The sequence below is a fragment of the Odontesthes bonariensis genome, chromosome 22 (genome assembly GCF_027942865.1).
Source record: "Odontesthes bonariensis isolate fOdoBon6 chromosome 22, fOdoBon6.hap1, whole genome shotgun sequence".
NCBI lineage: Eukaryota > Metazoa > Chordata > Actinopteri > Atheriniformes > Atherinopsidae > Odontesthes > Odontesthes bonariensis.
The window spans coordinates 6,769,386-6,786,705 of NC_134527.1; the positions used below are offsets into that span (position 1 = coordinate 6,769,386).

General features: G+C 40.6%; 1 protein-coding gene across 4 annotated transcripts in view; it reads left to right on the top strand.

Moving 5' to 3' along the window:
• The first annotated feature begins 3,863 nt into the window (after window positions 1-3,863).
• lrrtm4l1 (leucine rich repeat transmembrane neuronal 4 like 1) overlaps window positions 3,864-17,320 on the top strand; it is a 69,728-nt gene continuing 56,271 nt past the window's right edge. For all 4 annotated transcript variants that reach the window (XR_012768394.1, XR_012768395.1, XM_075456158.1 and 1 more), the window contains exon 1: window positions 3,864-4,676. Coding sequence is in view for 2 of the 4 variants with exons in the window: in XM_075456158.1 (XP_075312273.1) it covers window positions 4,673-4,676 (4 nt within the window). In the remaining 2 variants the exon portion in view is untranslated. The remainder of the gene's footprint in view (window positions 4,677-17,320) is intronic.

The window sequence follows — 17,320 nt, forward strand, 5'->3', positions numbered from 1 at the left end:
CCACAGTATTTATGCCTCAAGCAAATACAGAACAGCACTGACCTTTTAAAACCATTTAGAATGGTTCTGGCCTCCTGATGAATGGCATTGTCCATTATGCACCATCTTTCTTAGCAAAAGTTAGTTGATTTACATCTAGAGGACTCATTTTCAGGACTTTTTCATGAAAGGTCTGAAGCTGATCTTAAAATGCAAACAGCCTCATATGTGTGCCTTTAGGAAAATCATCATTTTGCCCTCATTTGTTGTTTCCCCTGTAATTTCCCTCTGTCACAATGGTCAGCCTCCTTCTCTTCTTCTATTGCCTGACTTGTATTAACACTTACTACCAGCATCAATGTCTTGCCTACAGTCAATAGCCAAGCCTCCATTAGGGTTTTTGATTTTGCATTTAGAAGAAATGAATGAGGAAAGATGAATGAAACTGGTAAAGATGAAAAAATAAGATGCACACAAAAAAAATCTATTTTTGCTTGAGGTGGTTTTTGGCTGTTTCAAAGAAAGACTTCATGGACATCAGGGGGAAGGCAAACACTTAAAGATTAAAATTACATGAATTATCAAGTGTTTTCTGATCTGAGCTAGCAAACAATAAACGTATACGACTGGCCGAAGTCTTCCCTGATAATCCCAGAAATTAAAGTCATTCTTTAAGAAGGGCTCTCTCCATTTTCCTCTATTTCAACTGCACGTGTAATTTTTTAACAACTACTTCTTCTGCTGTCAGTCTTTAAAAACGTAACAGCATTACCTCTTTAGAAGTTGTTGTACATCATCTTCACAACCTAAGCCTTAAGCACTAGCTAGTGCAAAGCAAAAAAGAAAATAAATAAAAAAGAACTCCTGACAAATTATTTCTCAGATACACTTCCCTCGTCTGAGAGTTCAAACTGATCCCTCTTTGCGGCTCAGTTTCTTCAGTCCAGCGTTGGATTCGATCAAGTTGTTAAAACAGTCCGATAAAAAGTGGTTGCTACACATATACAGTCTCTGGTAACTCTTGTTTATCTAGCGGGCTCTTACATCCTCTGAGGCTGAGGGCGGATGTCAGATGCATGCTCTTCAGTACAGCTGACAACAAGACATTTCTAAGCAAAGCTGTTTCATCCGTCTAGCAGGCGGGGCTCAGAGGTTGAGGCTTCGAAGAGGAGGTGTAGTGGACTTCAGCAATAATGTAATTTTGTTCTAAAAATCAGAATGGCTCATTAAATGAGGAACTTTCAAACAAAGGGAGCACTAAAACAATGCCAGGGTTGTGTTTTGGGGGAGTTTCACACTTGCTGGTGACTTTGGACAACCTAATATATGCTCCCAAGGACAAAAAGAAAAGGGATTTTACCATTTTACCATAGCATGTCACCTTTAAAGGAAAGTGGACTACCACGTTCAGGAGGAGGCATCTGCTTAGCCACAATGCTTTAAAGCCCCGCCTCCTTGGGACCACGGCTCTGGTGAACATCTTCGAACATCCAAACACGCTCTGCCTCAACGTGATTTCATAGCAATGTGTAGAACTAGAGTGCAACTATGGGCCTGTCATTTATAAGAAAATACCATCGTAATTGTCAGTGTTAGGGTACAACTCCAGGGCAAGGTGTCATACCTCTCACTATATAGCATGAAATGAGACTCCTAACTACAAAAGTGAACAAATAACACATGACAAATGTCAAAATACTATTTTGACATTTCTCATATCTTTCAAAAGGACCAAGCTTGTCACTCCTCGACCAAAGTGTCTTTTCTGACAGAGGAAGGCAAAATGTTATGTTATGAAAAGAATATATATATATATAGATATATATATATATAAATTCGAAAAGCCCTTTTCACAAGCTGCATGCCTTGTGAAAATTGTGTGGTAGTTTGAGAGCTGAGAGGTTGAACCTGGAGCATTGTCTGGGAGACTTGGTCAGCTTGTTAGGGGACATCCATCCATAAATGAAGAAGTGATGCTGTTAGTGTGTGACTGCCTCAGACCAGATCTTACATTCAAAGGAGTTTTGACCCTGTAACGATTACGGTTCTGTCAGTTTGGCCATGTGATGCAAGATACTGCAGATGTCTCGCCCTCTGCGGGAAAACCACTAATAAGGTTGGAAAACATGCTGCTTTGTATCTCAGTTGCTCAGCCTTTACTGAGATTGGTTTAGTTCTCTTATTATATATCACACATGCACTCTGACATATATATATATATATACTTCTTATATATTTGTTTATACATATATATATATATACACACACACATATTTTAAATTCCATTACAGCGAATAATCTATTTTCGTAAAGAAAGCATTTTAGGCTCTTAAAGGAATAGTTTGAATTTTAAACAGCTTCCAGTAAGGTGCCTGTCTGGTGTGTTGCAGAAAATGCAATAAAGTTAATCGCAATGCCCAACATGCCAAAAAATTGGACAAGCAAATCTATGCTCTAAGTGCAAAGCCCTTCTGAGTCAGTATTTGTTCACTTTTATCTTCGCTCTTTTAGTTTCATACTGTTAGAAAACCCTCAGTAAATAATCAATTAATGTGACAACATAAAGTCAGCTCAGGAGCCGTTCTAACACATTACTCATAGAAGTCTTAGGCCACCTCTCATTTATCAAAGTATTGCCTGGAAAACGGGAAAACAAGTGCAACTATTCATTAGAACATGTGCAAACTGAAATGATATTACAGTATATGAGGGAAATATTGTAGAATTGTATTCTTCAACACAGTCTGAACTCTCTTAGACAAGTTGTCTTTGTAATTCCTTTCAAGTAGTCAGGCTTCTTGAAGGACATCCCAAATGCCTTTTGTTCCGTTCTCTGTCAGGATGATCCCACACTGCTTCAACAATGTTGAGGTCTCATTTCTCATTTCTTAAGGACATCACTTTCAGATACTGTTCATCTGCTGTAAATAGTATTTTAGACTTGTCATTTCTGCTTTTTCCCTCCACTTGTCCAGTTTCCTCAAACTTTTAAGCACACTCTGCACGCCATGCCTGGTTTTTAAGCTAATTACACTTGGGGAAATCACCTTGTTGGTTCAAAAATATTATTTTATGTTATCATGTTATCATAAAACAGATAACATGTTATGTCATCTTTGGTATTACTCATAAATGCAACAAAACAAAAGAGAACTAATTATTTGTCTCTCCAACAGGCTGCTAGTAAGAAAGTTTCTTAAAGTGTTATGTGTAAACACAACACTGGTTCAGCCCTTGAGTTAGGTTCCTTTTTTATGATTGTATGATGCATAGGTCAGAGTAAGGTGACTTAACAAAACCATTCCTCTGAAAACAGTCAGGTCAATGGACTGGGCAGAAAATTAGCAAGAAAGCAGCCAAAGTTCATAGAAAAACTTTAAATGAACTTCAGAAAACCTGGAGAACTTTTGTTCTGAGGTGAGGGTGAGGGTGAAGACTTTTGCACAGCACTGTATACCTATCTGAATCATTTATAATAACTAAGCACCAATCTGAAGACTAAACTTAAACACCTGGAACTGATCACACTATCATGTGCTTATAGAAGGTCAAACTTAATCAGGAAAGATTATGAACTGGGGACATAACTCTCATTGTTTTAGCCCACATTAGAAAGAATCGTCCCTGCAGAAGGTATGTTATGACAAAAAAAAAAAGACTTAATTAGTTGTCTACAATTACCCACATATTCTCTCTTAATTAAATCTGTCAGAAAATATTATTTTCGAAAGTGGCTGTGAAAGCATGTCGAACAGTAGCTCTGCTCTGACAGGCACGCGTGGATTGAGCCCTCCCATCTGCAATAATTATGCAACACAAGGTGGGATCAGGCAGGCTACCCACTCACGATATAATGATGACCACATATAGCCCGTAGCATATCCTCCACAACACCTGCATAACAGAGTTACATAGGGGCGACATAGGTGGGGACGGCTGCTGCTGTTGGAGGAGTAGGTCCACGAGAAAGCAAAAACAAACCTCGCGTTTGGCCGCATCTGCTCGAAGCTGTTCAACGTTGCGTTGAATCGAAAAGCTTGCTCTTTTTTTTTCTTTTCGTTTTCTATATCTCACGCGCGCGCGCGTGCACATACGCGTGCTCGTTTCCTAAGGGCGCGCACACGTCGCCAACCTGCTACCCCAGAGCGCAGCGCAGCGCAGCAGCCGTCGACAGTGCCCGCGTCTGCCGTCGGTGCTCCCTGCTCTGCGCCCCTGCCGCTCCGCTGGACGTTTGCGCAGAGGATATTAACCTCCGCTGCTGACTTCCACCCATCCCCAGCAGCTCCACCGGCTCGTCCTCACTTCTCAACTTGTACGGCTTGCAACTGTTGTTGTTGAGGGCACTTGCTCCTTCACTATGATTCTGACGGGTTGAAGGAAACCTGAACTGCTTGGCTTTCGACATCCAACAGGGGCTTATTTGCGTATGGAAAGTTGCGCTGCGTCATGGAGCATGAGCCCAAACTTTAAAAGCTATTTTATTTCTTTATCGAGATAAATTTCCTTTCTTTCCCTACCCCCTTCCCCTCAAATTTTATTTTAAAATGAAGGCAGGTGAGTCACCCGTGGCGTGAAAGGCGCGAAGAGCTCCACGGCTCCTCAGGTTTTGCAAGAAACGGCGACACGGAAGGAAGTCGTGATCTGTGCGAAGGATTGCGCTGCGAGGACGGAAGAAACGCACCGATGAGAGAACATGGGTAAGTGATACGGGGACTGTGTCATTAAAGAAGAAGAATAAAAGATTGTCGCCATCCTTGAGTGTGTGGAGCTCAGAAAAGATTTCCCAAATCTTTTGAGGCTTATCCATGCGCAGTAACCTGGCATCTGCAGTAGTAGTTCTATATTTTTCTGAAATTAATTTGGCTTGGTTTTCTGTTTATAATTTCAAAAGAAAGAAAAGAGGGGAAAATGCAGTCCTAAATCTTAATCAGTCGTTGTGGCAGCGCAGAATGAGCTCAGTGTAAATACCGACCAATCTGTCCTTGGTAATGAAGCTGCAATGACAGGTTTACTCACAGAGTCTAAACCTGACCTTAAAAATGGTCAAAATGTTGAGATGTGACCCTCAAAATCCCTCCTGCTTCTCCCCTCTAGAGCCCTGACATGTTTTGACTCCATCCCCCCCCCCCCCCCCCCCCCCCCCCCCTCCCGCCTCTCCTCACCCCTCTCCTGACAGCTCTGGGCACCTACAATCACATCCCACACTGCCTATCACCTCCTCCATTTTACTGAGAGTTAAATTCCCCACTCAGCCTTGCAAACCCACACTCCTCGTCAGTGTTTCAGGGGCTTTGGGCTCCGATTAATGCAGGAGGAAAAGTGACTGGTGCCACGGAGGTTCTCAAACGAACTGCGGGAGTTCAGAAATGTCACTGAATATGCGGTGAAATGATGCTGCCACTTTTAAGCAGTCTGGAGCTGCTCTAATAGGAAGTCTGCGTTTCTTTTAAAGCAACTTTTGAAAATCTCAGTGAAAGACTATTAACCGCACCTCAGCAGACTGTCTGCACATGCACACACATAAAACACGAGTAGCCTACGTTTGGCTGCAGAGGTAGCACTACATTTTGTCTTAATCCTTAAATCAAATGCAAAGCTGACACAGGCTGGAGGAGGGATGCATGCAGCCCACACATCTGCTCAGAATTGGAGCATTTTCCCAAGTAATAAGCAGCTTGATGTGGCTAATGAGCACATGCTATTACAGTTTTAATTATGTCACCACAATTACTGTAACTTGAAGTAAGTGGCTGCATTCGTCAGGATATCCACACTTCTGACTGTGGCGCTCTCACATTATCCATCCCATGCTCATAAATAGCCTTGTTTTCATAGAGCCAGATTAGTCATCATTACTGAGGTTGTCCCCCTGAATTAATCAGTAAAACTAGCAAAACGGGATCTCTCATGTCATGTGCACAGTCTGCAGTTGATTGTGTATTTAGTCCAGTTAGCTGTTCAGTAGCTGTTGTGTCTTTCCTCAAATGTCAGATTTCAACGTTTCTTTTGACAACTCATTTCCGTTCAAAAACAGTGGCATGCAACAACATCATTTTTATTAAATCAATAACCAAGGCAAGTGTGCATGTCTAATTTGTGCCCTATGCTGTGACATTTGTATTCACCCCAGCCTCCCACAACAACAAAACAACTCAAAATGCAACATTTTCAGATGGACGTACTGTAAGTAAGAGCATAAATAATGCAGCAGTTGCAAAGCTGGCCTGATGGTCTCCAGCATGCTCCTCTGCTGGACTGGAACTGCTCTCGTTAGAGCAGCGAGGCAAATAATCACAGATAACGTTGCATTCATTCAGTAAGCCATCTGTTTCCCAGAGCAGACAGAGACACTAATTAAACACACGTCATAAAGCTTATAATAGTTAATTAGTAGTTCTAGGATGTTTTGTAAGTTGCCTTTGGCACAAAATCATTCACTTCTCCATTGCTCAGTCCAGATTGTGTTTCTTAGCTTTATTGTCATTATCATGATTAGACTGCTAAGTCTTAATTATGATCTTAGTATGCAGGGCGGAAATCAAGGTCTCTCTGTCTTCCAGATTAAGCATTGACACAACTTGTTGCTGTAAAGTAAGAAGTCAAACTGACAGTCAGTGGCTGCATCTGCAGCTGCTTCAGGCAACAGGGATTGTTCCGTCAGCGTGCAGAATGTTTTCTTATCATGGATCTGACTCAACCCCATCAGCCATTATTTCCTGAGGTTTAGTAATATATTCTCTCCATACCAATCTCTTCGTGCCACCCAACTGTTATAGCGCAGCACTTCACAGTCATTTGCCGCACCTCAAGTTTGAAGGGTTTTGTCCCTGCTGTGGAGAGGGTGCGTTTTCCTTCAAATGTTGAAGTGGACAACAGCAGATAAGGACTTCCCCCAAACAATGTGTCTTGCACATTGAATTTGTGCACTTGAATACAGGCAGAGAGCAAAGTGTGAGCTGGAGCTCAGGGAGCTGGGCTCGCACAATGAAAAAGACTGCAGCAAGAGGCATATGGTGATGTATTGTATGTCTGTGTGACTGAGGCACACCAGAGCCTGCATTTGGTTGCCATGGTTATATATATTCGACCACTGGCTTGTAAAAGTTTTGCTCCATTTGCTGATCTGCCAGCCTGACCATTTGCTAAGATCATTTAGTAGTATTTCTAAAAATGATAACGGTTGTCTGCTTTTCCATCTGCAACTGAATTACAGTCAGTAGAGATCTTAATACAGCTTAAAGGTAATGGTCTCTGACATGGATGTAACCCAACTTTTACTGCTTAGTGACCACAGATGATAGTAGTCACATAGCCACAAGAGGTCACTTGTCAGAGGAATTGAAAAACAGACTATATACAGAGTTAAAACTTGGTTTATTTCTCTGTCACAATAAAGTAAAACAATAAATAAGATAAGCACGGTAAGTCTCCTTGAATTCCAATAGCAAAATTGCTTAGATATAAACATGACAGAGGCCATATTGCATTTTTATATCAATGTATTGAGGAAATAAAGTTGGGAGTCACAGAGGATTTCATACGGAGCCTCTAAGGGAATTAAAGTTAATTTTTTTTCTCAGAATTCTCAGAACTTCAGAAAATGTGATTTTAAAATACTTCATGCAGCTATAGTAACTCCAGCTATATTCAGATGTAATCATTATGCCTAAGCACTTGCTGAACTTTAATTAAGTGCTTGAGAACAGTCGACAACCTCTGGTGCTAAAAAGAAAAAGAAATGCTCGAGCCTGGTTCTAAAACTCCCATAATCCCATAATGTAGACCCCCTTTGAAATTCCTGACTTAACAGCTGAAATAAACATATTTACACCCGAGTACAAAACATTTTTGGTTTCTATAGCTACTTTCCCATTTCGTGACAATTTGAGGGTAAATCTTGTTATATAACTAAGCAGTTACAGCCGAACAACAATTTTTTCTTGACGTTCAACTTTTGCTGTATAATTGGGTTTGGTGTACAACACACCAGGGGAGCATCCATGCTGTGAATCTGACTGGGGGGCCGTCATTGTTGATGCTTTCATCAGGAGTGAGGCTATTTTCTCAAGGAGACTGAACATCCTGAGAGGAGTCCTGTGCAAGCAGAGAGGCGGTTGGTTCATGAGTCACACTGAACAGGTGGTTCCACTCAAAAAAGATAAATAAATTGACTAAGCACTCAGTTGGACTGTCTTTATCTTCGTGACCAGATTTTCTCTTTTTGTGTGTTTTAGTTCACGCACATATTTCTTCACTCATTTCACCATCTGCATGCAAAGCCTGTATATGCACACAGATCCAGTAGGTAGTTCAAATATAGAAATACCCTTAAAATACGACCCATAGAGCAGTATTCTAAAAGAACCTCTAAACTTCCATCCAAGGCTTGCCAGCGGGGGAAAGAGAGATTTAGTCCAGCAGCCACCTCAGTGTATCAGTTAATACAAGCTGTCTAAATGAAAAATTAGTTGAGTTTTGGTCGTGATTTTTAACTCTCTATCACCGTAGCTTTGCACAAAATCAATCCACTGTCTGTAGTTCCTGAAATTTTGTTTCCCTCAGTAGGTGTGCAGCCCTAAAACCTCCACAGTGCAGCCCTGGCTCTTTATAAAAAATGAATCCACTGTGTGTTATAGTTCCAGCAAGTTCATGCACATAAAGTTGTGTAACGACTATTGTATGAGACAATTACCTTGGCCCTTCAGTTCCCCAAGCATTAATCTGATTCTCCAGTGGTGTGTTGCCAGATCTGTGGTGGAGCTGCATTTCAGCTATATGCTTAAGGAGACAACCTTAACCTTTTCTGTGATGACGGCAGAGCAGTTAGCGAGCTAGTTGCTAGTCCGAAGCTAATACATCTCAGCAGGCCTTTTTATGACGTTCTTTTGTTCGGGGCGGGGTCAGCCTTCCCTCACCCTAAATATTCAATCCCGCCATGTTGTGGAAATGTGAATTTAGACCAATCCTTTAGTAAAAAAAACATTTGAGCGTCCAACTTTGCAACCTTTTAACATGTTTTAAGCAACTATATTCTGATGCATGTAAAGTGCTTTCTTGCAAATGTCAGATTTTTCTTTCTCAAACATGATGCGATCGAACTTCTATTAGTTAGGACCATTTTGGGCATCAAAATGGTTGTCGCTGCAGAATTTAGAGAGAATTTTCTCTGTCTTTGAGTGAGTTGCCTCGCCCACACATTGAGTGGAAGACAACCTCTAAGAGAACACCTGTCAGTGCTATCAAAAAGTTGAACTATTTAGCAGGTGAGAGGACGTCACTCATGACAGAGAATGACTTTGGTTTGCAAAGACATGTGGTTTAGGAAAACTAAGAAGTATGAACTTGCACTCCATGCATGTAATTCAGCTGTCACAGGGGAACTTTATTTTGGTTGTATTATAAGTCTCTATATAATATATAAACAGTGCTATTTGGACCTGATTTTTATATATTTATAATTGTGTATTTTTTCAAATGACCTTTTGAGCAGGAAGGAGATAAAAACTCAGTCTGTTTGTATACCTGTGTGTGTACCAAAGTGATTCTGTGAACTTAACATGAGTCTGAAATGGAACTTTTTTGTGTGAATGTTATGTTTCACTACCCCAGCCATCTTTCATCGCAATGTGGTTTTTTTAATGCAACACTTAATTCTCAATAAAGTAAATGCGATCAGTAGCTATTTGTACCAGAATTTAGATTCTGGGTGATGGGGTTGGATTTACAGTACATTGGCATCCTTAACTAAACAACACAGCATCAGCAAGTTGAAATCATATTACTGTTGAAATTCGGTAGTGTACGAAATCACCTTTTTTTTTTTTTTATCTTATCTCCAACGTGTCTTATTTTTGGCCACACTAGAAAAAGTTTTTCAAAAATTCACAAATAGTGAACAGCAAATAGTTGTTTTGGATTCGAAGAAAAATCACATTTTTATTTTTGGATAGAAATGACGTATGACCTTCCTTTAGCCTTTACTGATTAGCCGCATACAAACATGCGCATCCTCCATGATGTCAGCTCCTCGGCATTTACAGCAGCCTTGCCTCACAGTGGCCAGCTTAATCGGCTCAGTTTGTGCTGATCTTTTGGCATCAGCTCTCATAATCGATCAGCAGAGCTCTCTGCCTCACTGCACACATATGGAAACCAGCAACTGGTGTGTGTGTGTGTGTGTGAGGCGGTGGAAAGGCAGTGTCAGTAAAGTTGCAAAAGGTGTGTGTTGTGGGCCTGTGAAGAGGTTCAGCTGTCGCTTTTTGAGAGGCCAAGCCTGGATAGTTAGGACTGAGAGTGTGAAACCTTTCACACAGCTTGTCACCCCATTAAATAGTGCTTTAATGATGCTTTTATATAGTGCTACAATTTCACATCATGAATTGATTTCCGTCAGGCACATCAAAACATAGCAGCTAAATGATGATTTATTCGAGTTTTGGTTGGACTGGCATTTCCAGTAATTGTTTTCAATGTTCCGACAGCATGTATGGCATTTTGTGGATTGCCTATTTTTAAGAGACAGAAAGTTGCACGGACATACATAAACAAAAGGTTCGGAGTCACTCTGTTATCAGGCCAGCCGTGTGGTGAGACAAAACTCAAGCTGAACTCTTCTAACAAGTCACATTTCCAAGTGGACTTCCATGTTTTAGTGAAGGGGGGCTTTTTCTGAAATGGGCAACCTCCACAGACACACAAAATTTACTCATGTATATATTAGTGTTGGCCTTCGAGATACCCAATTGGCCAATGTAAATGTCTTCTTTTGTGCAAATAATTTTTTTACACTCCTGACAACTAGAATATGTGGCTTTTGCAAACAGGCAATAGTAGGTTGTGACTTCTGTGTGTTTTTCCAAGTGGTCTTGCATCCAACCCTTCTCATTAAAGCTGACTTTTCCCACAGCAGGCGGCCTTCGCAGCCTCGCGAAAGATGGTGCAGAACAAATGTTGACATTCAAAATAACCAATTAGCCTTTTTAGAATAAAAGAAGATGTTATCGTCACTACACCGTGACCGCTTGCCAACAAAAGGCCAAATGTGTCCCATTTAAATCAGACCTTTGATCACGCAGATTTGTGACCTGTTCTTTAATCGACCATTTTTCCTTTTTGAAAACTAATGAAATATGGTAGATGGGAGCAAAATACAAGCTGTCTGGGCTCATAGATTTAAAACTAAAAGCTGATCAAGTCATCTGTTTGGCTCATTAACATGATATGAATTGGGCCAACTGGCACACAGTCTGAGCAGCATCTGAGTCACACACCAACATAAAGCCATTGTTTGTTAAGCGTTTCAGGCTCTCTGTTCACCTGAACGATTGTCAGGCATTACAAAAATCTTAAATGCCACCACTGAGCTGTCATCTATCTCCCTTTTCTTGCTCCAAACTGGTGTTATTATATTGTCCTTTAAAAATGTATGAGCAGTCAAACCCGTATAAATTTTTAAATAAAAAGAAAATTTCACCATACGCCCTGAGCCTTAAATGATGCACCTCTTTTTGATGAATACATGAAGCTACCTCCCTCTTTCCCCATACCTCCATCTCTCATACAGACATTCAGAAAAAGCATGAAACATCATCATACCAACAGTTGTGATTAATTCCACTGAATTCCCTTTATTCATGTTGCGCCATTTCACAATAAAAGTCATTTTTAAGGCACTTAAAATAAACAGTAAACACTTTCACTTACCAATTAGACACAGTTTGATTCAGTCTTCATTCAAAATGTATTTATTTGTCATAAAAAGTTGCCTTGCAAAGGAAACCAGTGGATCACACCGGATCTTTGGTTTCATTTAGTCCTCTGTGATGAGCAGGCGACAGCAGAGTGGAAAAGCTCCCTTTTAGGAGGAGATCTCCAGCAGAACCAAGCTAAGGAAGGGCGGCCATCTACCTCAGCTGGTTGCGGGGATTAATGGTGTAATTGTATTTTTTTCTGTTCTTTTTGTTCCACTATTAGCTCTACATTTTTGTAATTAGAGCCCTCTTTTTGTTTCTATTGCAACAAATCACTACAAGTTATCTGTTTCTCCTATTCAGTCGCCTGAAACTCAATTTGTGCCCACAGCAAACGCTGCTGTTGATTAGAGCAGCAAAGCCCGGCTGTCCCGGAAACAAAGATATAGATTTGTCATAATATTTTGTATTTTGTGTCCTTTTTGTTTGCATTTTTGTGTCTTATCGCTTTTTATTGAATGACCATTGTTAAATCGCAAGACCTTACTTGACTTGTTTGGACTTGCAAAGCAGGTCGAGAGTTGCCATTAGTTTAAGCCAGCAAACATTTCCTGAACCTAATCAAATTTCTTACAGTCTCAATGTCATTGCAACACTCGACAACCAGGGCAGCTGGCCGAGGACCTGAAATTGAGTGTCAGAGATGACTTCAAAGCAAAAAAAAGGCTATAAAATCACACTGAAGTGCTTCGTGCCCACTGGTTCGATGATGTGAAATGTCATTAAGAAGTGTCAGTTTGTGCAACTAGTAAAAACGAAACCTGCAAGACCGAGAAACCTTTCAGAGAAAACTGCACGACTGCTGGATGAAAAAGTTTACGCAACCCTACCTTGGAATGAGGGAACTGACCCATAAACAGTGTCCACATGGAAGGGTAATCAAACATTAACATCACTTTAGTTCATGACACAGTCATGATGTAAAAGCACATATGTGAGTGAGTGAAGGTGCATGTGTGTGCTGCAGAGACGGCTTTTTCCTTTTGAGTTTGCTTGAACTCTTACATGATGATGTATGCAGTGTCCCAGCAAGAGCAGCTCTGTCCGTTCTCTTTCTCTTCTTTCCATTATGCCTGAGTAGATGTAGTTGACCATGGTCACCACATCCCCCTCCACTACTCAGAAACTGAGCTAAAAGAATTTACTTCTCATTTCATTTCAATTTTTAATGGCTGCTGCCCCATCAGAGCAGTATTTTGCCATTACTTCAGTGATTAACCAGCCATGCTCCACTTTTCCCCATCTTGTTCCCAAAGTACAGTGCGGCGTGTATTTAGGACTGGCTGCTCCTCCTGTGTGCGTGTGAGTAAAAAAAGCTTTTATCGTAAATCAGCTGTTTTATACTGCTTCATGCTTTCTTTGCTGTGAGTCAATATTACCGCTGACTCCAGTCGTCGTTTTAAATTATGTAAAATAATACGTTTTAAGTGTGATAAAGGTGCTCCATTTCAATATTGTAATGGCAGGGAGCCCAATTAATCACTGCTGCATGATGGGCCCAGTGCCTGCTAATATGTCATGTACTTCTGAGCCCTGAAAGTATTTTTAATTTTATATGCCTTAAACCTGCGTGAACTTACTCAGTAATGTAATATATCACATATGGTGTTGTCCCCCTCAATTATTGCTTACCTAAGCACGCGAATCACACACTTTTAAGCCATTTGGCGTCTGTGTCAGAGAGCACGAGAGTCTCGAAGGGACGGAGAGGCAGGAAGAAATGCTCTAAATTACAGAATCTTACATGAGATAGCACATAATACTGATTTTCCTGCAAACTTGAGCTTCCAGTAATCTTTCTATTCTCATCTTGTTGATTATTCCAGACACTTGTCAGCTGTGACATTTCAGCTCTTAGATAATCAGAATACATCATCTACACATTTTTATGAAGAGGTGATGATAAAGACAAAAGAGAGGCAGGCAAATAAATAATCATAAACAGGGGGCATGATGTCTTTTTTTCCCTAGAGGAGCAAAGACGCAATAAGACAATCTAAAAAGTTAATTCTACTTTTTTTTTGCCAGACATTAACCTTTAAAATCCACCTCTCTTGTTAAAATGTGTAAAACCTGTGCTACAGTAGACATCTTCTTTGTCTAATAAGACAAAGAAGATATATTTTGTTTTCTTGCACATTTTTCATTTCTTTGAAGTGCCCCCAATGTGCAGCCTGAGCGCTGTTGGCCAGCCTACTTGGGCACTCTGGGTAATAGCCTTTGCATCAGTGCTCAGAGCGCCGTGCATTCAAATGAAATATCAACTTGTCGCACGGCCAAAGCAGACGACAGCTGACTCCACTGGGCCTGCCAGGACCCACTCTGTCCTTAGGGGAGGAGCAGTCACACTTTTATGGGGTTTCAAAAAGTTTGCCATCAGAGGCTGACCTTAAGAGATGCAGCTAGGGAAAAGATGTGTTTCATGATATTATGAAATATCTTTAGATGTTATTGTGTATTTGTAAGCACGTTCTAGCTGACATTTGCTGTGTAAATTTAAATCTAACTTGAGCAAACTTCTTTCTTTCTGGGGAGAGGTTGAGCTTTGTATTATACTGAAAAAGAAAGAAAACAACAGTTCTTTAATTGATAAGTAAATTTTAACTAGATTCTAATTGTGTTCAAGCATTAGTTACTGCACACAAGAGAAACAGTTTCCAGTTTGCTTTCTTATTCAGTTAAATTCAATTCAGTTTTATTTATATCGCGCCAAATCACAACAAATGTCATCTCACGGCACTTCAATAATACAGTCCAATTCAAGCCAATTGGAGTCCAATTCATTATAATCATAATCCAATCAAATCCAATTAATTAAATTCAAAATTAGTCCAATTTATACATACAGAGCCAATTCAGAAACAATTTCCCAGCTAAGGACACCAACAGATTGCTCCGATACTTCTCTTCGGTCCAATCTCCCGTCCTGACTGTGCCTGAGGCGACTGTGGGGAGAAACAACTCCCTTTTAACAGGAAGAAACCTCTGACAGAACCAGACTCAGGAAGGGTGGCCATCCACCTGGACCAGCTGGGGTTTGAGAGGACAGACCAACAGATTGAGGAAGATTCTTCATTAACAAGAACAAACTGGAATCTCCCAGATAAATATGACTTAAACCAGCCTGATGCAGTTTCTTTATTCCCAGCAACATATTCAAGCTGCTGTGACCGATTGTATCAAATGCATCTTGTTCTTCATTAAAAGTGCCACTCCACTGGATGAACTGCAAAGCAGTGTTTTTATTAGCAAGAATTACAGCCTTAAATCAGCTTTTAAATGAAGTTCTGAGAATGGCATAAGAAAAAACTACTTGGCATGTAATTCTGATTTAGTCTTTCATTTGCATAATCAACAAAAATGAGCCATTTCAGTTTTGTATCCCATTTCTCTTACAGTTTTATTTCTTTATGCCTTTCAAGGCCTAAATGCTTCCATACTGAGAAACGCGCCGTTACCATCTTTACAGAGTACATTTTACAGGTGTTATTTCCATATATCTCAAGGTTGGTGGTTCATTTCTTTCGTTCTCAAACAGAGTCCATGTCACTCTGCTCTGCAGCAGTAGTGTAAATCCGGTCGACTCCTGTATAAAGTGACCTGCTCTCTCCACTGCAGAGCAGCAAATATTTCAGAAACTGAGCTAATGGACTCAGTCACTAAAATTTAGATAGATAAATTAGATTAATTATTTATTGTCATGTAGATGCATGTAAATACACGAAATTACTCCTCTGCATTTAACCCATCCAGGTTGGCACCTGTTGAACATGCACAGGGTCACACACTCAGAGAGACAGCTGCCGTACACTGGAGCGGTGGGCAGCCATTCACAGCGCCCGGGGAGCATGGAGGTACGGTGCCTTGCTCAAGGCACCTCGGCCGTGGCAAGGAGGTGGACTGCCACCCCTCCAGCGGTCAGTTCCCCAATCTGAGCCACGGCCGCCCAAAAAAATGACTCGCCGTCTAGATTTAAGCTGAAAGGTAAAGCTACAGCTACCAAATAATATTGAGTTTGCTGAAGAGAAAGAAAATAGAAAGATTTACATTCTTGACTACTAACGTCAATCCTGGGACTTACTCATTCCATCTTATATCAACTTAAAAGATCACCAGAAGAGAGAAGCGTTACACCCACGATGCTTTATGACACTCTGTGGACTCACTCAAAGACGTTGTATTCCATTAGTTTTATGTAGGGCTGGGCAACGATTCAAATTTTTAATCTAATTAATCACATGATTTCCCTGATTAATCACGATTTATCGCATTTGTACGCAAAATCCAAAAATGAATCCAAAAGTAGTGTATAGCTTTTAGCATTTAGTTTTATTTTAAATGTGCTGCCATATGAATGAAAGTGCCATAACATTTGTTGTGCAAACACACTTTTAACATCAGCATCTTTCTGTAGTTTTTATGTAGAAGCCTCGCTCCACTGTCTGTTTCCTTGAATGACTTGCTGCTATCAGTTGTGTGTTTAGCCTTTAAGTGATATTTTAGACTGGAACTACTACGCTGAGAAGACAATTCAACTTGGCAGTGTTTACAGATGACTTTGGTTCTGTCGACTCCGCCGTCTGGAAGAACTTTAAAATGAAAATGGCCGAGTAAAAGTTCCGTACCCTTCTCCATGTTTGGTGGATCCGCCGATTACTTTCTTTTCCGGTTCCGCAGCAGACAGCAACAGACTTTTAAAAAATAAAATCCTGTGAGCAACAGACTTTTACAATGATAAAAAAAATAATAAAACGGGTGGTCTGTGGCGTAGTGGGTTGAGCAGGCGCCCCATGTACAGAGGCTATAGTCCTCGCTGCAGCTGGCCCCGGTTCGAGTCCCGCATCGGATGGCCCTGTGCTGCGTGTCGTTCCCCCTCTCTCTGCCCCCTGCTTCCTGTCTCTCTGAACTTTCCATTAAAGGCACAAAAGCCTCTTTTTAATAAAAAAAAAAAACTGCATTAATGCGCGATAAAATATTTATCGCCGTTAAATAATAAACGAGTTGACGCGATGATAACGAGTTAACTTGCCCAGCCCTAGTTTTATGTAAAACTAAATGTAACACGTCTCCATGTTTGGTAGTTTGTCGCGGTAATTAAGTCACTCTGAACACATCACGCCAGCTTTAAAATCTTTACTCTGGCTTCCAGTCAGTCACAGAATAGATTTTAAAAGCCTGCTGATGGTTTACAAATCCCAGAACGGTTTAGGCCCAAAATACATCTGTGATCTGTTCAGAGAATATAAACCTAGCAGAGCTCTTAGATCCAAGGACTCAGGTCAGCTGGTCCAGTCCAGTTTCCAGACTAAACATGGAGAAGCAGCATTTAGCTGTTATGCTGCAAACAAGTGGAACAAACTGCCAGTGGAGATTAAACTAGGTCATTAATTCACTTGTCAACCTCTCATGTTAGTTTTTATTTCATTAGTAAAACAAAAAAAAAACCTCTCTATAGCTCTTCTATATAGCTCCAAGGCTGTTTAAGGATTAATAATAGCATCGTAAACACATTTAATTAAGATGATGAAACCACATTAGCACTCAGCAAAAACATTAACTGCTTAAATATGCGTCTGCTGTGCTAAACTAAT